At 40.7% G+C, this 25,020-nt stretch overlaps 1 protein-coding gene across 3 annotated transcripts in view; it reads right to left on the reverse strand.

The window, feature by feature from the left end:
* NLK (nemo like kinase) overlaps positions 1-25,020 on the reverse strand; it is a 150,505-nt gene that overhangs the window by 52,075 nt on the left and 73,410 nt on the right. For all 3 annotated transcript variants that reach the window (XM_006138583.5, XM_006138584.5, XM_075904850.2), the window contains exons 2-3: positions 19,868-19,997; positions 12,158-12,213 (exon numbers count right to left, since the gene is read on the reverse strand). In XM_006138583.5, the coding sequence (XP_006138645.2) occupies positions 12,158-12,213; positions 19,868-19,997 (186 nt within the window). The remainder of the gene's footprint in view (positions 1-12,157; positions 12,214-19,867; positions 19,998-25,020) is intronic.

Raw genomic sequence — 25,020 nt, forward strand, 5'->3', positions numbered from 1 at the left:
CCCAGCAGACTAGGGAGATGCGAAGCTAGCGTCCCCCCCCCCCCCCCCCCCCCCAGCAGACCAGGGAGACGCGGAGCGGCTTTTCTCAGCAGACACCTCAGCTTGAGAATAAAGGACTGAGGGAAGTGAGCTGTGGGAGAATAAAACTGAGCTCTGGAGAAATGTTTGCCTAGAGTTTCCCCTACAATATGTACCAGTTCCAACTTACACACAAATTCAACTTAAGAACAAACCTACAGTCCCTATCTTGTACGTAACCCGGGGACTGCCTGTAGTCTGCCACTTGATTATTTTCATGTATTTCGGGGACAGTCGTGTTATTCGAAAAAGTTCCCTAAAAAAAATCGTGCTATTGCAAAAACGTGTTAAGCGGGCACGTGTTAAATGAGTAATTACTGTATATAGTAGATAGCTATCCCCTGTTGGCCCAGGGGATTATAGCTGTCCCAATACCCATCTATGGCCCCTTGCTGTGGTCATTCTGGAGTATAACTCTCTTACCAGACCCATCCCTCTCCATTTTATGAGAAACAATTGGTTATGACACAACCAAACTCTTACCTTTGCTTTTAAATTATGATAAGAGGAAGCTGCATACCAAATTTGGTAGCCCTAGCTCTTACTGTTCAGGAAGCGTTCTTGAACAAACTGACTCATAGATATATGGATGGGCAGACACACAGTTCTAAAATATATTGTAAGAAACTGTTAAAGCTTAAAAAGAACAACTTCGAACTCACTTACCAAGAGTAGCAACAGAGACAAGAAAAAAAAATCAATCAATATAGACAATGAAGTTCTCATACATTAATTCCTCTGCAATACATCTATGCTGAGGATTGCCAATGTTCAGTTGTTACAATGATGTGTGCCAGGATACTGACTCCCAAAACAACTGAATTAAAATAGTAAACTTCCTAGGCACCCAAAAGTAACATTATCTACTTGAAAAAAAATTCAACACCCTAGATTTTAGGTGTAAACATTAAAACAAACCAATAAAAAGTGTGATTTTAAAAAAGCAAATATGAACTGGTGCATCCAATGTAACAGGTTTTAACCAAGTATACCACTTGTTCCCTCCATAGGACTATAATTTCCCTGGAAAGAAGCAATCGCACCACAAGACAAAAGAGTTTCATATGAACAATACAATCCAAATATCAGGAAACCCAAATCAAAACTATGTAGAGCTTTATAAAACACTATCAAAATACATTATCCTTAAAATCAGTTACATTTATGAAAAAGATAATTCTGTTATTACATATAGAATTGTTCAAAAACATCTATATATAAAGATTGTGGTTACCCAATTTAAATATTCTTGATAGTACAGTCCCACAGAGGAAGCAATCCTTAACCTAGATCTGATTTATAACTCGTATGACTCTTAATAAAACGAGGGCATTTAACTAGTGCAGATAACTGAAATCCAATTTATGAAGATTATTTGTTTCAGACACTGCTGTCCACATGAAAGAAATAGCTATGCACACTGATGGGCGTATTATCTATTGTTCATATGAAAGAGCTAACAGTAAAGTATATCCCATCTCTGCAACTAATAACTTGGTATGAAATAGAAAATTTGCATGTACTTCAGTTAGAATCAATGACCTTGAAATGTGTTCATACTTTTCTGCAGCAATCAAGATATTATATTTAAATAAAAATAATTTCTTTCCCAAGCAAAAATGATCTAAATATAAAAACCTGAATTTTCAGATGGTCAAAAAAATTGTTAAACTGGTCAAAAATAGAAAAAAAGTGACCTAATCACACAGTTAAAAACAGCCTTTCAAAAGCCCAGCAGCACTCCACAAAATTGATATATTCAAACTCCAAAAAGCTCAGTTAGAGGTTGAAACCTAGTACAGTAAAGCTTCCTGTAGGATAAACAGAAAGTATAATGAGAAAGGGTAAAATACTGAATTAATCAGTTTCAATTTTAATGCTACCATATACACAGGATAACATTGCAGAAAAATGTCAGTACACCAAATTCTGAATACTCATGGATGTCCTTTTATGTATAAATTTAGGTTTTTAAAATATGAAAATATAGGAAATACAATCACTTCCCTAACAAAAAAATATTTTACTTGTGCATATCTACACATGTACACTTATTTTTAAATTTCTGGACATGGTTTGCAGCTATCTTATTGATGGAAATTTACAAAGGCTCTTTCAGTATCATGTATTGCCCCTCAGATGACAACATGATTTGATGGTGTATCTACTGTACCTTGTTAGTTTAGAATTGACAACAAAATAGTAGAAATAAAAATTGGAAACAGAAAGCCAACAAATGGCAGCAGTACAATGACAAGACATGCTTGAACAAGCCAAGTCACAGGAGTTTCCTTTCAACTCTTCTGCTCTTGGTTTAATCTTCAACATTTGCTTTTGTTTATCACAAAAAGATGAAAATTAAATGTTTAACAACATAGGCCAGAACAGCTTGAAAATGCTCCCAAGGAAAAGTTTTTGGCTCCTTGTGGATGTTGGCCAGTTGAGCAATCACTCAAGCAGCTGGGGCATCATCCAATCCCATCTACCCAGGAGGGCTCAGCCTAGCTCAACACAGAGCCTAACGAAAGGGTGGAGGGCAAAGCATAAAATTGCCACCAACTCCACAATTTCAATCAGGAAAGGCATTAAAAACCTCTAGAGAAGAGGTTATATTCTTCAGTTTAAGATTTCGGTACAATAGCTGAGTTAACGCAATTTAGACATAACACATGCACTGCAAAAAGATCCCTACAGTTGTGGCATTACAAATAAGATGCAAAGGTAGCTCTAATTTCGTATAAATGCAAAATAAAATACATACCGCAAATAAATCAAAATTATTTACACTTTAAATATTACAAAAAGGTCCTTTAAAAAATAACTGATTCCTTAGGGCAAAATACTCATATTCTCAACAAACATCAAAAATTGACTGGAATATCCAACATTTGGGAGTCTCTTTACAAAAAACACTCATTTAAAAATTATCCCCAACTCTTTCATACAAGATAAAGATGTACCACCACTGGTATTACAGATGTAATATAGGTTGTTCTCCTTTACCTTACCTAGATTGGATCAGATTATATTAACATGACAAAAATGCTGAGTGATCATTTAGTTTTAGTCTCAGAGGGTGGCCATGTTAGTCTGTAACTTTAAAAAAAACTTAAAAAAACCCCCAAGTAGTCCTGTGGCACCTTAGAGACTAACAAAAATATATATGTATATTAGGGTGCATTAGGAGGAGCATTTCCAGCAGATCTAGAGAAATTGTTATTCCCCTTATTCAGCATTGGTGAGGCCACAGCTGGAGTACTGCATCCAGTTCTGGGCCCCCCACTATAGAAAGGATGTGGATGCATTGGAGAGAGTCCAGCGGAGGGCAACCAAAATGATTAGGGGGCCGGAGCACATGACCTACAAGGAGAGGCTGAGGGATCTGGGCTTATTTAATCTGCAGAAGAGAAGAGTGAGAGGGGATTTGATAGCTTCCGGAAAGGAGGTTCCAGAGAATACGGAGAGTGGCTGTTTTCAACGGTGACAGATGGCAGAACAAGGATCAATGGATCAATTATACCACCTTGAGATGTAGTATATGGCCACTTATGAAAGCTGAAAAATAGTAAATGAATTACACAATTTTGAGAGTTACACTCAGAGGAAAAAAGTACTGTATTCCATGCTACAATGATATGGAAAACTGTGTGGAGATAGTCAATCTTGTTTAATGAATTGGGTACTCTTAACCCACAAATAAACCCTGTAAAGATTTTTATGCCTGACTCAGCCAAACAAACAATCCCTTGCTTTATACAAGTATGTGTCATCAAATCATTACTTACAAAGCTTATTTTCTTTAATATTCTGATCCAACTGCACAAATACTTTTAAATCAGCAGTTTATTGTGAACCTGCAAATTAGCTTGCAGTTTTTTTCACCCTAAAAGTTACACAACATACAGTAAGTATATAGAAAACTCATCTCAATCCAAACTAGTGTAACGAAACATTCAATATTTTAGGTAAGCAATTTCTAAAGCAGCAATTCCATGGGTGACATCACTTCTAATTCTAAACATGGGAAAAAAAATCTATATTGAAATGATAGCTTTGCAAGAGGAGTACAGGCAGTCCCCGAGTTACGCGGATCCGACTTACGTCGGATCCGCAGTTACGAACGGGGCACTTCCTCTCCCTGGTCTCCAGCAGACCAGGGAGAGGAAGCAAAGCGGCGGAACGGGCGGCAGAGCAGAGCGGCGGAACGTGCGGCCAGCTGACAGCCCAGACGCATCTGGGCTGTCAGCTGGCCGCCTGTTCCGCCGCTCTGCTCTGCTCTCCCTCCCCCTGGTCTGCAGACCTGGGGGACGGGGAGCAGAGCAGAGCAAAGCCGCGGAGCCCGAGGGCAGCAGGATAGCCACGGCGCGTCTGGGCTGTCCCGCTGCCCGCGTGTTCCGCTGCTTTGCTCCCCGTCCCCCTGGTCTGTAGACCAGGGGGACGGGGAGCAAAGCAGAGCAAAGCCACGGAGCCCGAGGGCAGCAGGACAGCCACGGCGCGTCTGGGCTGTCCTGCTGCCCCCGTGCTCCGCGGCTTTGCTCCGGACGCCTGTGGTACAGCAGCTGGGGCGCTGCCGGTTGGTCCCGTAGCGCCGCTCTGGGCGCCACTGGACCAACCCAGCAGCACCCCACCTGCTCTGCCCCAGGTGTCCCCAAGTCAGCAGCTGCTGAAAATGACCAGTGGCTGACTACAGGAAGCCCCTGCCCCGGGCTTCCTGGAATCAGCCGCTGATCAGTTTCAGCAGCAGCTGACTTGGGGATGCCTGGGGTTCTTAAGTTGAATCTGTATGTAAGTCAGAACTGGCGTCCAGATTCAGCCACTGTTGAAACTGATCAGTTTCAGCAGCGGCTGAATCTGGACGCCAGTTCCGACTTACATACAGATTCAACTTAAGAACAAACCTACAGTCCCTATCTTGTACGTAACCCGGGGACTGCCTGTATACAACATAAGTTTAAAGTACAAATTATATTTTCAAGGCTAATAAAAAAGGCCTGTTTTTCTATTTGTTCCTTCCTGCCTCAAGCATCAGAGTGAACCATAACAAAGGGGAAACGGGCTGTCAAACTAAAAGAACTTTGATAAAATAAACCAGTCTGAACGAGGACCCTGAGAACTAACTTAATAGGTGCTGTAACATGAAGTTATGGCTTGGTGTCTGGTTGCATGTTATAGCCATTCCGATGGGAAAATAAATGTATTTGCCTTGGATCATTTAAGGAACAATCATCTTTTTTATAAGCTTTTGCAAATATTTAAATTAATCAGAACATCGGACTTCTGCAATTTTGTGCTTAGATTGCCTAACGATAATTTTGAAATGAATAAAACTATAATTTTGTATCGGCTACAAGTCTATTAATTATATCAATTAAATGAGAATTACTTGGCAGATGTTAGGAAACCTTACAACATATTTCCTCACAGGCTCTCCAACAGTGTGGGGCAAAGAGGGCAGTTGCCCCAGGGCCCAGTGATACAAAAGGGCCCAGAGCTCCCATCTATCACCGCTGCTACTACAGTCATAGTGGCTAGAGTCCTGACCCCTTTAAATCACTGCTGGAGCACTGCGAGGCACACTCTGGGCAGCACTAAGGGGAGGGTGGCACACCATGGTTCTGGCAGTGCTGAGGACCAGCTACCCCAGCCCCACCCCTTTCCACCCAAGCCCCCGCCCCTTCAAGGTGCGCAGAGCAGACCCTCCCGTCTTGCCCATCGGCCCCACTGTTACCATGAGCAACTTGCCCAAAAGCACATTCCAAAATGGTGACCGAATCAGGAATGGAACCTAGGTTCTTCTTTCTACCATGCCTTTGACACATGCACTGAACTTGCTGTTGCATGCATCAGGTGCTGACTGCGCTTATTAATGTAGTCTTAATAAAGCAAATACTCTTCGAATCACAACATGCTGCCCATATCTTTATACAATACACAATCTCAAACTCTTAAATAATTAAAAGCTATAGCTGGTACATGATGAGGGGAAAAAGCCCTTTAAGCTTTTCCACAGACACTATCGAATACCATACCACTACTGGTTGACAAATTAGATGCAATGGCGTGAAAACACAAAAGCAAAAAGATACCATGGTCTCCATGGTATTTGTTATTATTTCCAACTGACTGACTTTTTCCTCAGCTAAAACTACAAGTGCAACACCCTACAGGCACATATACTGACAGTTCTGAGATTTCTCTTTCTTCTTCAGCTGCCTGAGGGAGCCATTTATCTAAATATTTCCCTACCAAAAAGATACATAATCTGTAAAACCAGCCCAAAAAAATCCATTTGGCATTTGAGATACACCCTCTGTGTAATCTATTCTAGCAGAAAATAATTCTACTCCAACAGTTGTATGCGCAAGCGGAGATGACACTTACAGTTGGGTTGGGAGCTTAGACTAATGTTACATTTGGCCTAATTAGAGATAGTTTAGTACCAGACTTCTGCTTTGCAAGATAAACAGGCCCACAGTCAAATACAAGAAACTGGGCAGACATCTTTCTGTGGTAGACTATCCCCCTGAGATGTAGCCCATGTGTTGGCCAGAGAATAGGCAGAATTTTCATTTCATCAACACTTGGAGAACAAGGAGCAGCAACCTGGCACTTTTTCCCCATTGCATTCCCCTGAAATTTGTTCCACCATAACGAAAGTCTACAGCAGTGGTCTCCAACCTTTTTAACCACAAGATCACTTTTTCAATACAAGTGCAATATAAGATCTACCTCAAACCCAAATACTCTCACACCACTTCTTTCACACCCCTTCTTTGAAACCCTGCCCCATCCCTTCCCCATGATCTCATCCTGCTCACTTCATCCCTTTTCCTCTCCCAACCTCACTCACTTGCTACAGGATGGGGTTGGGGTGCAGGCTCTTGTGTTGAGCCAAGGGGTTTGGAGTGTGGGAGGGGCTCCGGGCTTAGCTCAGGGTGGAGTATTGGGGTCCAGGAGTGGTTTCAGGGTGCAAGCTCTAGGAAGGAGTTTGAGTGCAGGGGGACTCGCATCTGGGACAGGGTGTTGGGTGCAGGTGGAGGTTCAGGGCTGGGACAGATGTTTAGGAATCAGGCTCTAGTTGTGCACTGTTTAATTGAGACAGCTTCTGGATGGTGGAGCAGTGGAATTAAGGCAGGCTTACTTCTGCTCTGGCTTCTGAAAGCTGCTGGTATGTACAACAATGGCTCCATGGCACCGTATGCTGCCTCTCATCTACAAGCACTGAGCCCACAGCTTGTACTGGCCACGGTTCCCCGTTATTGATCAATGGGAGTTGCAAGAGTGGAGGCTGCAGGCAAGGACAGCATGTGGAGACCCCCTGCTCTGTCTTTCTCAGGGGCTCCAGGGACATGCTAGCCATGTGCAGGAGCAGCAATTACCACAGGGATAATGACTCCAGCCAAGACAGGTTAGATATTTTAGAACTCAATACTCAAAGATTTAAATTTAAGCATAAGAGAGAAATGAAAATTATAAAATGCAAAGACCAGTCAAAAACCAAAAATAACCCACTTTGCAAGCAGTAAAAGAAGTAACAACCACCACCCACATATGTGTTGGGTCAGGAGAGGAGAGGGAAGGACAGTGTGTGTTTGTGAGAGTGACAGAGATTAGCACTGCCAAGCTCCCTCTATACTCTTCCCTCTGTGTGGAGATAGGGTACGGAAGTAGGGGGAGGATGAACACCCCAACATCAGTACCTCCTCTTCTCCCTCCCACATCCTGCACAGCAAGCAGGAGGCAGGGGGGTAGCCCCAAAACAGAAGGCAGGTGCAGCATGACAGTGGATGGAGGGGCAACTGAAGTGACAGCACTTGATAGCTTCCTGGCCAAACCAGTTAGGATCGCCCGTCAGAGCGTCCAAGATCTATTGGCAGATCCTGATCTTATGGTTGGTGGCCACTGGTCTACAAGATGGGAGAGCTACTGAAATTCTCAGTAAACTTCACTTTAAGTGTTGAATTTTTTAGCAGACAATATTAGAACTAGTTGAAAAAATGAGAGAGGAATTTCACAAACATTTTTGCAAAATCTGAAATCCCACTTTTAGTTTTATTTAAATATTTTGAGCAGATGCATGGGGGAGGGGGGATTGTCCAAAAATGGAACATTTTTTCACTAAAAAAAATTAATCTTTATTTTTCCAATTTCTTTTTGGAAAAATTCAAGAACTTCAAGTTGATCCAATATATTTTAGAATTCATGTGAAACAGAGTGACAATTGTCCCTCATGCTTCATGAAAATTGGCTCATGAATATAAATACCCATAACTTAGATGCTCCGAACAAAATTCCCCGTGTAACCTATCCATTTTAATGTTATAATCTGTTGGATCTATATATCCTATTTTGGCACATGTATCATTCTTGTACATGAAATTAGAAATATGAAATATGAGGCTGTTTATAGTTTTAAATGTGCTAATGAGAACTATTACTGTCTCCTCCTAAGCCTCAAAAACGGGGCGATCAACTTAAATTGTAAACAGCTTTGTTTGTCCTGTAAGTCTAAAGGTGATTGTCTAGTACAATATGTGACCATGCCACCTTTTTGACCAGGCAGTTTTCCATGGAAGAGAGAATGTAGACCAAAAGATTCCCACACTGGGGAGAAGACTAAGAAATGGGAAGCTATTAGTCTTTGTCTTAGGCTGGTCTAGAAAATCCTAGAAGGATACAAAGGGCTGGGGAAACAAGTCAAGATAAAAGAGGTTGTCTCTGACCTGAAAATTTTGCCTAGAACAAAAGCAGCTCTTTAGGATAAGAATCTCATTGTAAGTTTTTTAGTGAATTAGAACTAGCTATGTGTGGGTTTTTTTTTCTCCATTTTAACTTAGTAACTTACTTTGATCTGTCTGTTTTCACTTGAAACCACTTAAATCCTACTGTTTGTACTTAACACAAACACTTTTGTTTACTATCAGGCCCAGCGTACATAATTGTTACTTGAGGAAAACGACCGTGGGCATATTTCTCTTTTGTTGACAAAGAGGGTGAACATCCTCATGAGCTGTCTTTGTGTAAAACTTTTACTTGGAGAAAGACAGATTTGGGGGCTTATCCCTTTTGGGGGTTGGTTTCCTGGATTGGTCTCCCAGAGCTAAAGTGGTTCAGTGTCTGCATTGCTCTTCAGGGGGGTGGTAACCCCAACTCCGTGCCTTATCTGGAGGAGACCAGAGAATCTCACCCAGCAGAACAGTGTGGTAGGGACCCCCAGAGAGCAAAAAGGAGGGTGTCAGTGGCATAATCAGCTACACTGGGGAACAATCCCAAGGGTTTTTCTGTGACCACACCCAGAGCCCAAACTGACTCATTTATTTTTGAAGACTGGACTCTGAAAAGAAAATCTACGCAACTCAAGAGACAGAGAAATAGGCTGGCTCCTCAGGACCTACTAATATCAAAACATGGAGGCCTTTATGCAAGAAAGAATACATTTTCCAGAGGCATCCTAACCCTAACACCCCTCCCCCGCCCCCCCCACGCACACTTCCATATGTCTATCTGATCACTAGGAAACATTGTAACAGTAAAAGTGAGGAGAGAGTGAAAAAGTCTGTATGCCAAACAGACAAACCTGATATCATTTTCAAACTTCTGTAGTTATTAGGAACTAAGAAGAAAGCTAACTCCTGCAAAACTTCATTTAAAATCATGGTGCACAAAACTAGCCACTCGAAGTTTTAATTTATCAGAAAATTTGACAATGTTATATCACATACACACAAATCTGATTATGTTCTCCATCAGCATGTAATTTAAATGCAGTTGATGTTTTTACTCTGAATAGCTTTTCCGCAACTCTCAATCTTTCGTTTAATTGGTTTAAGACCAAATTTTAACTGTTGGTTTCATGTAGATAGATGCCCATGTTAATGGTCTTATCATTCAATTTAAAATAAAGCAGCTCTGGAGTTGACCTTCGAATCCTCTATCTTCCATCGCTATGAACTTTGTTTCTTATATCACAAGCTTCAGCTACTAAGCCTGTAAGTTTACAGTTCTTGAAAAAAAGCCAAAAAAAGTAAAATGGTGTTTCTTCCACAACTACCAGGGCTTTAAGTGCCTAAAAGTCAGCACCTTTTCAGCTAAGATTTATTATAAGACCAAAAGATTCCACTAGCAAATAATTAAAAAAGAAAACAAAACTAAAAAATGTTTCAGTTTTCCTGAGGTATAAGTACATCAGCATTGCTAGCCATCAAAATTATGATAATACAGCTGTGACCTTCTTGGTTCTACAGATTTACAATATTTTAATAAGAGCTTATATAATACCTCCAAGGTGAGCATTCATTCTGAACTCTCAATTCAGAAAAACTTTTCATTAAACTTAAAAACTTCATTGCTGTAGCTTGCATGTTATAATAGTTTGTAAGATTATACTATGCTTTAATCCTACCAATAGGAACCATGTTTATAATTGACATATAACTTTAATACATTGTTTTAAAAACTGTTTAAAAGTATCTAATCAGGACCTGTTTGTAAGATGTACAGAATACTGAAAATGAATCTTTAAAAGGCAAATATATTTTCATCTTTTAATAAAGTTCTATTATTTCATCTTAGATCATCTCTAAAACCAAAGTTTCATAAAAAGGGAGGTGGGCAGAAACACATCAACATTTAAAAGCCCTTTCTAAAAGGTCTATGAAACTTCAGTATAAAATATTAATCAAGTATCTTAATAAAATAACGTTTACATTACCAAAATTATCTGATCCTTGAAATACCATTTCCTTTTAAACCTGCAAAAATATTTGAATATTATTTGGACTCTTAAAACATTTTAAATGTTTTTGCAAAGTTATACAAATTACCTACATCAGTCAAGGAAAGGCACCTGATGCATTATTTACCATTGCAAATATGTCTAACACCAAATAATCCCCCTCGATATTGCTTATCTGGTTTATTTCCCTATTAAAACTGCTAAAACTTTCCTAAATATTCCTAATAAATTAGCATTTTGTGTATTAAATGTATAATTTAGCCATAAAATAGTAATAGATTAGTGAGATCTGTGTAGGCATACCATACAATCTTTATTGTGATCATTAGATCTGTAAGATGGCAATGTCTTATTGAAAGGAACAAAATTATTCTTAATCATAGACATTTTAAAACCAAAATCATAATACTCCTATATACTTTTGTACAAAATCAATACTAATATATTGTGGTGATGGACATTATACAAAAATCTTCTGTACAAATGGCTAAAAATATTCTAGAGCTATATTTCATAATATTGCCTAATTATTTTACTTCTCTCCAGTATTAAGAATTTTCAACTAAAAGGTCACAGATAATCACTAAATATGTTCTCGGTACACTTAACCGCTAAATAAATAACCTCTCCCCTTCCCGCCTCTCCCCCCCCCAAATAAAGCCCAAATCAGCCAACTGAACAAGTAAGAATTTGAAAATACATATGTATTTTGTTCATAGTTGTCAAGTATTGTTTCTTGGAATTAATCAAAACTGTTCCAGTGATCTGAGAAATATCCTAATGTTAGGTAATTTATTATGGTATTCCTTATTTCTTGATATAATTATCCACAACAGCTTGTGTTCTTTTCTTCTGTAAAACTATGATAAACATATATAATATCATATGACAGTTTTCTACTTCAATATGAGGCCTAAATAATGGATGTCACAAACCACTGGCTGTGTAGGAATATACCTAAAATTTCTATATTTTTGTATGAGTCATCACCACTCATGCTTTGAGCATGGGAAGATAAGCATTTATTTTTAGATTTTTATCTATGAGTTTATCATATGAGATTTAGATTTATCTCAAATACAGATCAACAAAGTCATTCTTGGAAGTAATTCTGAAGGCAGTATTTGGGGAAACCTGTTCTTCTCTAGTGAGAACATTAACAAACTCTTGCATAATCGATCCCATTGATCTCAACAAAACTATTCACACAAAGACTATGTAAATTGGGCCCAAGTTCTTTTCAATTCCCTTTATAGAGATCAGAGGTTAAATCAAACATTTGCAATTTGTAGTCTGAAGTCAATCACATATACTTCAATTTTTTTATATATATATTTAGGATACATTTCTTCAAAGTAGTCAATATGTGGAGGCTGGAGTATGTCAAGGGCGGAAAGCACCTATGGAAAAACAGGTAAGACAATTTTACCAGAGAGAAAATAAAATTCTTAGTCAAACCAAAGCAAATACTTACTAAAAAGGCAAAGTCAGGCTATATTTTAACTCTGTTTGTCTATTATTTAAAATATTTGTCACATCAATTTAAAGGACATCTCCGACAGAACAAAATTTATAACTGCTGGTGAATTAAGTTTTTACTGTTTAACCTTGGTCTGCACCATGACTTAGTCCTACCTCACAGTTGGCATAATTTACTTGTTCTTTATTAAATTAAAATACCTAACCAGACTTTCTATACCTATCTACCAATATCTTTGTCTGCAAATGGCCTCATTTTACTGGTAGGACTTTGCCTTATTCTACCCCAAAAATATTAGTCTGGTCTTCACATCTGGAGAACAACTCTATAAAAAGTGAAAAAATAGCTAACTTCCAAATATTTGTGAAGTTGCCATACAATATAATTGTAAGTTACATTGTATGGCAAAACTGTGAGATAACATATGCTGTATTCTGTCAACACACAGGACAGAAGGAAAAATTTCACACTTGCAAAACATAAAATAAACCCAACTAACTTCAGCAAGATTGTATTGCATGCAGGTGCATACAGAATTTAGCCTGTGTCTTTATTTCTCCCAACAAAATCATTTATGAAATGTTTATTTTTCATCTTGCATAATGAATACAAAACTTGAAATAAAACACAATACTAATTCCTTCTATAATTCAAAAGATGGTGTTTGTTTATAAAATAAAATGCCTGCAATCAAATTTCACTATCAAAGAGACATTAAACACACATGTAAGTGTAATTTCAAGTACATACTAAGAATGTTAAATATCGGTTAATTGAATAGTCGAGTAACCTCATGAATTCTTATTGGTTAGTCAACTATTCTATAGTCCCGGGGGTGGGGCCAGTGCCAGTGCGCTCTGTCCCCACCCCCAAGGAGCCCTCTGACGCTCCGCACCGCTGCCTCTGATATAGAGGCAGCAGCGTGAGGTGCCAGGCAGCAGCTGCCTGTCGCCCTGTGCTGCTGCCTCGGATACAGAGAGAGCAGTGTGGGGTGGCAGCAGCCCTTGTCTAGGCTGGGTCTGAGCTCCCAGACCCTGCACAAGCTGGAACTGAGCTGGGCTGCTTGCCCACCTGGCTGTTAATACACTTTAAATGCAGAGCCACAGTGGGGATGGGTCCTGGACCCGTTACAAGCCCGGACTGAGCCGGGCTGCTGGCCAGCCTGCTAAAAAATTTACTTGCAAGGGGGGGAGGAAGGAAATGTGTGTAGTCTATAGCATCGACCGATAAGCAAAAGCTGGAAATTCTGCATCTTAACAACAGATATCCTGTTTTACACTTCAGGCAATGTTGGAGTAACAGTGCCTATTTAGAAAAAAAACAACATATCAAAACGTTCTGTGATAATGTAAAATTATGCAAAGAAGAGAACACAATTTTGAACCTTGATAACAGAAAGATAGAGAAGCTCTTCTCCCATGTCGCATTTTAGGGCTAACATACTGTTGCATAAATATTATAATTTGAATTTTAGTCAATCTGTTCCTAATTTAACACATTTGTTTCTAGATTAATTCATCTTTTGAGTAACATTATTAGAGAAAAAGTTTCACTTGTTTACTATGAACATGCAATTTTCACTGCAATTAACTGCAGTTAGGGCATGAGTTTGCCATCTCTTTCCTCTCCTAGACTACTTACAAACTTCCAAATATGAGCAAAGGAGTATTTCAGAGAATTACAGCTCAAACTCATATGCCATCCTCTCAAACATTATATCCTTAAAAAAGAACAGCAAAGGAAGAGTATATAATCCCACTTCATTCATTTAGACCATTGTCATACTATTTTATTTTATTCTGCTATTCTAAATTAGCTCTTCATTCCCTTTCTTTGCTGCAAGACCATGATAAATCTTTGGAGAAGCTGACTAGCAAATCCACAAACTGCAATTTGAACTATTGCCATCCTTCGCCATGCTAAGTGTTGAAAGGTCTATGTTTGCATCCAAAAATTAAGCTGAGGTCTTTTTGCAAAGAGAGGAAAGTTAGGACAAGATGGTCAGAGGGCAAGATTTTCAAAACTGATGCCTAAACTCAAACACCTGAATCCACAATTAAGACGCCAGAATAAGTGGACTGATTTTCAAAAGTACAAAATGCCCAGCAGCTCTATGCCAATGCAAGGTAGGGACGTTAAATTTCAATTAATCAGCTAATTGAACAGTTGATGGAATTTCCATTGACTGCTTGATGAGTCGATAAGGAGAGAGAGGGGCACTCGATCTACCTTCTGCACTTCTGGCCTTTGAAATATAGCAAGAGCCGCCCGCAGTTCTTGCTACATTTCAAAGGCAGAGGCGCAGTGGGGAACCCAACAGGGGAGGCAGAGGTACAATAGTCAGGACCCGGGGAGAACGGGGACTGCTTCAGTACCCACTCACACCAGGTTCCCTACTGCATCTCTGCCTTCGAAATGCAAGTTACTAAGTATTCCATTCTTTTCAAAAACTAATGCTTTCCTTCTCCCCCCCCCCCCCCCCCCCCCCCCCCCCCCCCCCCCCCCCCCGCCGAGCCTGAACATTAGCATACAAGTGTAAGGCATCTTGGGCTCAGTATCGCAAATGTAAAAATGTGACACGCTACGCCTCTGCCTCACCTGCTCTCTCCCCCCCAGATGGTGCTGAAGGGAACTGGCTTTTAAGAAGGGGTGGGACTGGAGACTAGTCTCCTCCTAAAGTTGTCTGGGGCCAGAGTCTTTGAAGTACAACACAGCAAAGGCTGGTGGATCCTGGCCCAGATGCTACCACATTGCCTGACAGTTGACCAGTGTTGGTGTGGCTATTTAAAGGGCTCACAACTCTGGCCCCGCCAGGTAGCGTTGCAACTGGGAGCCCTTTAAATAGCTGCAGCATCCCCGGGCAGCTACCAAGCAACACAGTAGTGTCAGGGCCAGGAGCTGTGAGCCCTTTAAAAAGCAGCAATTTAAAAGGCTCCTGGCTCCAGCCCCTGATACGGTAGCACGGCAACCAGGAGCTGTGAGCCATTTAAATAAGATCCTGCTGCCTGAGCCACAGACTGGAAATTGGGTGGCACGGCAGCAAGATATAACTAGAAAGCAGCCACGTGCAGTCCGTGGACCGGATTAAAGTGTTAGGCAGGGCGGATCCGGTGCCCGGGTCTCATCTTGCCTAGCCCTGTTTTAACTCCAGCCCAACATATCACTCCATTTCCAAAAAGGTATTCATAACAGACATTAAAGTTATTCACTTTTTGAACCAACAGCCCAGATCCTTACTTAGGTTGTGCCCCTACAGTGAAAAGTTTGAGAAAGCAATCACACAGAATTTAAATTCTCACAAAACCAGAAAATTACTTTGTTATGGGGGATATAATCTATGTGAGTAAGTGCATATGCACAAGATGTTTGTGTTGTCATCAGACGCCTCTTCAGATCACCTGCCAAAAGTAGCTATTATTTCTTATTCCATAACAAAAGTTAACCCTTCAGGAAGTTGCTGCACAGAAGTGATTTAATGTGTTGCCACAAGGAAATTTTTTGTAAAAGAAATTAATAAGATTTTCTTGGACTCGGGTCTCATGGAATTCTTATGAAAAGGGAGTAAAAATCTTCCCCTCTTGTAGGAATGTCAACGTGCAGACAACTTACACGATGAACTGATAAGCTTCGTCAACTAGATACACTTCCTCTCCCCACCCCGCTTTGCTGCCTCTGTACCTGAGGCAGTGGGGGAGGGGGAAAAGCTGGTGTCCGTGAGGAGCTGTCTTAAAAGCTTCCTCCACATGAGCACTGGATCAGCCTGCCCCCTCTCCTGTGCTGCTGTCTCTGATAGAGACACAGCAGCACGTAGGGGAGGGCGGAAGGCAGGAGCCAATACACGTAGGGAACTGCTCTGCACAGGAAGATGGTTTTTAAACTGGTTGCCTCGCAGACCAGCTTGCGCCTGCCATCCCATGCAGCTGCCTCTGATGGGGGGCTCACCAAGAGCAGGGCAGGAAGCACACTGGCTGCCAGCCCTGCCGCTGAGGACTACTGAATAGTTGTGTAACTGCTAAAATGTCATGCGGTCACACAACTATTCAATTATATGCTATCTAGCATCCCTATCCTCTTGCCATGAGCTTTATTTTCACCAAGGATCTGGTGGAACCTTTGGCAAAAGTATGCAATTTAGGGACGTGACAGTGTAGTCAATCAAGCAATAAGCAAAAGCTTATAGGTTAATGCTACAGACAACACACATTTCTCCTCCACCCCATCCAGTAAATTTTTTTAGCAGACTGGCCAGCAGTCCAGCTCAGTTCTGGCTCGTGCTGGGTCCGGGACCTACCCCGCTGTGGTTCTGCTTTTAAAGTATATTAGGAGCCAGGCAGGCAGCCCAGCTCAGTTCCAACTCCTGCCAGGACAGGGGCTGCTGCCACCCTGCGCTGCTGCCTCTGTGTCAGAGGAGGTGGGAGCTGGTCCACGAGGGGAGTCAGTTTACAAACCAGCCACCCTTGTGAACCAGTTGCCTGTCACCCCATGCTGCTGCCTCTAATACAGTGGCAGCAGCGCAAAGTGGCAGGGGGCTCCACAGGAGCTGCTGGCCCTACCCTCACAGACTATAAAATAGTCAAGTAGCCAATAAGAATTCATGAGGTTAATCGATTACTCAATTAATCGATATTTAACATCCCTAATGCAATTACCAGTAAGGGAGAGGAACCCACTTCCCAATGGCTATCAGAATAAAGACAAAGAAAAACGTTAGTTTGTACAGAAGTCTATTACATAGTACAGGTTAAAACTCTAAAATCTAGGACTCTCTGGTTCGGTAACATCCGTGATCTGGCAGGGCCTCAGATATTGCTGGATCAAAGTCCTCGCTGGCCAGGTTCAGAGGCTGGGCTGGCCACAGGCAGCACATCCCCAGTGGCAGTGGGCCAGCATGCTGGAGAGCACAGCGCCAGCTGGGGCTGGAGATGGGAAGTGCAGCCCCGCCCTGGCCACAAGCAGCAGAGAAAGCACCTGTGAGCACAGCTCTGGCTGAGTTGGCAGACTGGGGAGCGCAGCCCCACTAAGACCAGCACAGCTGGGAATGCTGCCCAGGTCAGTGGTGAGCGCAGCCCTGCCCAGGCTGGAAACAGCAGGCCCTGGCACCCCAGCACGGTGGGGAGCACAACCTCGTCCCCTAGGTGGAAGCGCAGCCCCAGCAGGGCCAAGGGCAGTGAGACCATCATGGAAGCAGGGCTGACAGCCAGGAGAGGAGCCTTGACCGCCCCTGGTCCGGTAAATTCCATGGTTTGGGACCATTCAGGTCCCAAGGGTGCTGGACCAGGGAGGTTTTACTTATTCTCCTTCTGAGCGCTCTTTTGTAGAAACTTGCATAATGATTTGTAGGCCACCCCTGGAAGCTGAACTTTTGTTATAATATTTTCATTAGTTACCATCTGGCTTATTTCTAGCATCCAGTTTGTGTTTTTAGCTCCTCAGACTTAGATTGCCTCTTTGTTCTAATTGAGAGCTGTCTTTACATTGATTTCTTTGCTTAGCAACACTATAGTTAGCCAGTAATACTTACAGTGTAATAGACCAAAGACACAGACTTTCAAAATTGCTGGGGGATACTTGACCCCCCAGCTCTGCCCCAAGCCCTGCTCCCACACCATTCCTTCCACCAACACCCCAACTTACCCTGCCTCTTCCTACCCCTTCGCCACCCATGCCCCACTTCTTCCTACCTCACCCTCAATCCCTGAACCCCAGCCTCCCAAACACTGGTAAACAGCTGATCATGGCAGGCAGAAGGTGCATGGAGAAAGAGGGAAGCACTGATCCATAGGGCCGACCAATAGGCAGGCAGTGCTGGGTAAGGGTGTTAAATTGTAGTGAATTCACTAGTCTAGTAGTCAATGGAATTTCAAAGCCATAGAGCCCGTGGAACCCAGGGACTCCTCAGCTGATCCCGGGTTCCACTGAAATGCCACACAGAACCCGGGATCAGCTGGGGAGTCCCCAGCTGACCCAGGGCTTCATGACACTGCCCCTTTGAAATGCCGAAGCAGCTTTCAAAGGGGCATCACCATGGATCCCGGGGTCAACTGGGAACTCCCCAGCTGATCCCAGGCTCTGCGTGGCATTTCAGCTGACCCCAGGTTCCGCGTGGCATTTCCCCAGAACCCGGGGTCAGCTGGGGAGTCCCCAGCTGACCCCAGGATCCACGGCACTGCCCCTTTGAAAGCCAGGTTCTGGGGAAATGCTGCTTGCAATCGGGGTTAGCTGGAGAGTCCCCAGCTGACCCTAGGCTCCATGGCACTTCAAAGGGGCAGCACCGCAGATCAGCTGTGCGGTGCTGCCACTTTGAAGTACCCCTTCTTCTCTCCCTCTTTGCTGCCTCTATTAGATAGAGGCAGCAAGGGGGAAGAGACGACTCAACTAGTCGCCTGACTATCCGATAAGCATTTGTCGACTAGTCCTTAACATTCTTAGTGCTGGGGGGAGCTGCCAGTGGGTGGTTAGCACCCACTGATTTTTCTCCACAAGTGCTCCAACCCACAGAGTTGATGCCTATACAACAGACTTATCTGGCAGAAGGGAAACTGCGAGTAAAATCTCAACTGCTATGAGTAGTATACAAACTGGTCAACTCTTTGAATTAAAAGAAACTCTCTCCACACTATCTCTAGGTATGTCTACACTTGCAGCCTATTTCGGAATAGGGCTGCAAATGTAGGCATTCGGAATTGCAAATCAAGCCCGGGATTTAAATATCCCACGCTTGATTTGCATCTTCCCAGCTGGGCGCCATTTTTGAAATTTACAAGCCCGAAATAACGGCCCTATTTCGAAATACCTGTTATTCCTCCTGCAATGAGGTGTACACATTAGTGGTATCAATAACCAAAATGGGTTGGAAGAGGTCTGAAAAAATAAAACTCATTGAAATCAGATTACAGAGTGGAGGAGGAATTGCTGGCCAAACAGAGATACGTCTCAAAGGCCTTCTTATATGTATCAAAAGAAAGTCTTAAAGCTTCTATGAGTCTGCTTTGCTGCCTCATCACACCCAATTATGAAGACAGATACTTACACTTATTAAAAAATACCACTGATCTCAAAAATGAAAATTTATCAAATATAAAAAAGAATGCAATGTCAGAACATATGTTTACAGAGCAATATCACATGCCAGAATCAAGATCTGTAATTTCATAACAACTATTTCTGTAACTGCAAGTTAATAGTTAATGCGTTGGAGAAAAGCAAGAATAAAAATACACCAACAATTCAGTAGAAAAACTACTAAGCTGAATTCAGCATTTAACCACATACAAGAGTATCATTATTAGAAACTGAAACACTCAGATGAACTGGCTAGGAAAAATAGGGAGAAGACAACACAAGGTAGTGAAATAAAGGTAATTTAGGCATAGACTCCACTATGTCAATCAGTTCAGATCAGGATGAATAAGTGGGTGTAAGCATCTAAATGTCAAGTATTTAACTCTGTGCATCATCTGAATTTTTAAATAATTCTAAAGCAAATGGATTTTTAAAAGCTGATTTAAAGAATCCCTGTTTAAATCTTCTCTTAACACTTCTACTAATATACAAAGAACTCAAACTTTACTTACATTGTCATGCTTAAAAAAACACAACATCTTCAATTCCCGGAAGACCCTTTTGCAAGAGACCAGATTTTGGAAGACATTGGGCATCTTTTTGAGTGCAACTCTCTTTCCATCTCGTGGATCTGTTACTGACCTGGAGAATAAAGAGACTGAAAGGTTAAAAACCAGTTCAAGTAAACTTTTCTAGAACAGAAAAAAAAATGTCTCAAGTTTACAATACTTTTTAACCAGGGAGGTGGTTCAAGACGCTTACAAAATGGGGAAAAAAATCATGTAAGCAAGGGGAATACAGTGTAAATTACGGTCTTTTATTAAGTAAATTCCAATCACTCTTTGGTTAGATTATGTATCTACACACATTCAACTACTCCTGGTTACGTAAGTGGCTGAGCACATGTCATGCATTAGTGAATTTAATTGTTCACCTTTAACATACACCTCTGTTTGAAGTCAGGGATCAACTGGGACCACAGCTCATGTCAGACCACAAACATTTCCTTCAACCTCCCACTAAACAGTCTATTAATATGAGAGCATTTTTCATTTATACAAATTTGCAGTGTCAAACAGTTACACCGCTTTCATTTTTTTTCCTTAAAGAGAATAGATTTAACTATTGCATGGTAATAGAAGAGAAATGAATACAGCTTAAAGATGCATTCCCTAGATCACACTGCCAAGCACAGAACTCAGGAGCTCCATTCTGATCTTGCATCTGCCACGAAGTATCTTTGTGTGGTGTTTTGAAAGCTGTGTTAAAAATTACAAGCTACCACTTTAAATTTGAAAGGGATTCCTGGTCCCGCTTGTGGAGTAGGAGACTCTAAAAGAAACATGTGATCTGGTTCCTCAGCAGTTAGTCTCCAAAAGGTAGGTAAAAGAGCCAGTCAGCAAGATGAGTTAAGCTGTACCACTCTGCCTTAGACAACACCTGCTATGTGTGTGTGTCTCTCTAAGTATTAGATTGTTGGTTAGATTTCTGGATTCTAAGAAATAAAGTAGTTTACATTGCATATTTTCAGGACAAATATTTCTATTGTTATACTCAGTTAGAAACTTTGAGTATAACACTTTGGAGAAATCACTCCAACTGGTGTCTGAGTTTACTCATCTGTAATGTGGGTTTGATGCTTACTTTTTCTAAAGGATTATGAGGATGTATATACAGCTCTTCAGAAGTTATTAACACTTGCGGGACTTCTTGCATTTTATTCTAAAGTTACTAGCCTCTGAAAATTGAGAGTTAAACTGAAAACTTTAAAGTCAGAGTGATGGGACTTTGATGCTTTAACTCCACAGTCTTCAGATTTTACAGCAAGATGAGGCCAATACAGTGCTTAATTTGTGCCAGGGTTTGCCAATGCTGGGCTCCAGCACCTCTAGACTTGACAGTTCATAGCCCTGGCACTTTTGGGCTAACTGCATCAGTTATAAATGGAAGAAAATTGCTTCAGCTCAAGCACCTATTTGCTTGTGCCCTGGCACCTCTTTCGTTACAAATCAAATGCTGCACCAACACTTCGACCACCTGTCTATCACAAGCCAAAGAATTTTACTAATTCCTCCGTCAGTCCCATAACTTCTGATTGAACTAGAGCACATCTTTTAGACAGAGACATTCAATCTTTATTTAAGGTCTTAAAAGTGATATAAAATTCTTCAATCCAACAGTTAAGGCACAAATATTTAACAACGAGAATATTTATTTCCAGTCTGAATTTTTTTTAAACTTTCTCTTTGATAAGCTAAATATATCAATCAGGATTCTTACACTTGTCATTATAAAGCATGTTTTTAGATGGCAAATTATTCTTTTAGATCCATTCTGAAGTCCTTGCAATTTTTCTAAATCAGTTCACAACTGGACATTGTACCAGATAAACAGCACTGCACTGGGAGTTCACAATCAGTTATCCACCATAACATCCAAGTCCTTTCCAGATTCCCTCTTTTACAGAATACATTCCCCATCAGGAAAATGTGGCCTATGCTGGTTGCTCCTAGATGTAACTCTTTGCATTTCGCTATATTACAAAGCACAAATTTCAATGAGCCTAGCTTATCAAATAATTCACATCATTCTGTATAACAGGAGTGGGGAATCTTTTTTGGGTTGGGGGCCGCTGACACACAGAAAAATCAGTTGGGGGCCGCACACAAGTGAGAAGTTAAAAAAAAAAAAAGACACCCTCACTGACGTGGCCCCTGAGTGAAGAGAGAGACATTCGCCTTGTATACCAGAACCTAGTAGGGCCCAGCCTACTTGATTTTGTGTGCTCCAGTCCTGCAGTAGGTGCAGGCTCCCCAATGTGTGTGTGTGGGGGGGGGGGAAGGAGGAGAGGAACGATACTGAGCATTGGGGGCCAGATCCAGGCAATGCTGGATGTTCCTCACCCCTGCTATATAATAACCAACTTGTCATTTACCACTCCACCAATCAGTCTGTCATAGTCAAACTTTGTCAGCAATGATTTTATATTTTCTTCCTCATCATCAATAAAGACACTTAACAGTATTAGGATAAAAATAATTGGTCCTGTAAGATCTGACTATATAGCCTTGCAATTTCAGAAAGTTAATGATTAGTTTTAAAATTAGTTTAATATGTGCTACACTGATTTTGTATCATGATGATTTTTAATCATAATATTGGGGGGCATTAATCAAAGGCCTTATGGAAGTCCACGTATATTATGACAGCATAGTTACTTTCATCAACCAAACTTGTCATCTCACTGAAAAACAATATCAAGTTTGTTTCACAACACCTTTTTTCCCTAAACTCATTTATAGTTCTGTCATCTTTTAATTCTGTACTGATTGCTTTGATGTATCTCTTCAGATCACCAAAGTACGTAATAATGTACCATTGTGAGTTTACTTACAGCATTATAATACTATGTGGACAAAATTAATATTGTATTATTAAAAATGCTGCCTTATGAACTGAATTAATTTTCTTACAGTAAAACTATTATTCTGGTTTAATTTTCTAATGTCAAAGTAAATGAGCTTGTGGAAGTGAAGACGGGATGTGAAGCAAGGGGCATGATGTCAGAAAGAGGCAGCAGCAACAGAAGACAGAAGTAGTGAAAAAGAAAAAGAACCACTCGCAACTGCAAAAGTCACTGGCTTGCACTATTTATAAAAGAGCAAAAGTAAACTTTAGACTGACTTTTTCTTGTCTGCCAAGAGGAAGTACCTTATGGCTTTGGGAGGGAAATCTGTCAAATCTCCAAGCACCAGGTATGACAAAAATTATAATTTAGAGTCCAATGACATTGGGTGGAAAGGGCTGCAGTGTTCTTTTGCATCAGGTTCCACTTGTTCAGAGTTCAGGTAAAATGCCCAAAGTATCTTTTAACAAGAATACAATAGGCAGGAGAAAGCCCCATTGCAATTAAATTTGATGGAGCTTTTACCTGATTCAACTTTATGTCCATATATTACTCAAGAATCCTGTCTTCTAGACAAAAATGTTGGCCTTAAAAGTATCATCCATTGACAGTGCCATTGGTTTCTGTTGGAGAAATGAAGTTCAAGATACTCTGTGGACAGAAACCCAAAACAGATGGCTTCAAAACAATATTAAGAATCTGCATTTTCTGTCTTTTTTCCTCTAACACACCAAACTCACAGGTTTCACTAGGGAACAGACAGAGGAAAAAAACAACTTTTTTTTGGTTGTGTCTCTATACATGAAGTACAGGAAGAGCATATTTTTAAATGGGCAAAATTTGCTTACACCACACAATCTGCCCACATCAATAGCTGGTAAAAAGTTTCCTTGAGGCCAAACTTAAAAAAAAAAAAAAAAAAAATTCAGACAGCAAGTCAAAAAATGTCCATTGTCTGCACAAATTGATCCTCATTACTGGACAGATTACAACACCTCTTCTTATGTTTACCTTACTCCACACATTCCCACTGACATCAATGAAACTATTTTCAAAACAGAGTACTAAAATGTGACTAAGTAGGGGTTACAATTTGGGCCTATAGCTTTAACTTTACACCAAGGAAAAGGCAAACCTTATCCATCATTAATTTGAAATAATGTATATCAATATTAAGAGGATGCAAGTTGTTTTTGAGTCAAACATTTTTCAAAAAAAAAAGAACTATGTTCTATTTCACTATGGAGTCCCCCTCTACTGAATTTTACTATCCCTATTATAAACACTGTATTATGTAGTGTGAGCAAAAATATACACACTCTACCAACAGTATCAAGATTTAATAACCCATGAGTTTTAAATTCTACGTAGAACTGACCTGCCAGAATTGTTCTTTACAGTCCTGATCCTAGTGTCAATCCACGCTTATGCACAGTCTCACCAAAGTCAACAGTACTTCACACAGGTACAGGAATCCAACAATAGGATCTATTCTAAACTTCAGTTACTGTCTAGCTCAGAGTGGCCACTCTCAAAATCCCAGAATATGAGACATTTCATCACTTTCAGAAGTGGTATGAGCCAGCTGAATTTGGAATTAATTTTGGTAATCTAAACACTGAAGATTCAGAATATTTTAAATACAACCATTCCAATATCTATGGATGATACACACATAAGTAATTATACACCCTGACAGAATCAGTATTCCATTTTTCTCAATCTACTGCAGAACAAAGACTTGTTCACTGATTGATGCTAATATGGTATTCAAGCTACTATGGCATGTGCTGTACATATGGATAAACATACAGCTACCAGCTTGGCTTCACATTTCATAGGGACACCCACACATTTCAGAAAAAAAGTAGAAAATGAAAAGACACTGACGTGCACATGAAGTGGAGTTAAGTTTCTAAATAAGTTATGCAAGTAAACCAAGCTGTATCTTAACTTTGAGTTTAAGCACCAAGTTATCTTCAAGGAGGCAGACCAGTATAACCAGAAAAAAAACCAAAAACCCTTAAGTATTCTCCTCTCTCTCAAACGTACATAATCCTCTTTCACAGTGGCACAATGGGCTGCATTAACTAGAATCAGATAATACAAAGGAAATTATTAGAAGATTGCCTAAAAAACTTCTAATTATACACAATACTACTATCGGCAAAATCTGTGCTGGTTACAAATTAGATTCTTGTACTATTTGCAGAGAGAGTTAAAATGACTACTTACAGAAAATGTACTCATTTAGGTCCC

Source organism: Pelodiscus sinensis, chromosome 21 (assembly GCF_052426305.1).
Source record: "Pelodiscus sinensis isolate ZL-2025 chromosome 21, ASM5242630v1, whole genome shotgun sequence".
Taxonomy (NCBI): domain Eukaryota; kingdom Metazoa; phylum Chordata; order Testudines; family Trionychidae; genus Pelodiscus; species Pelodiscus sinensis.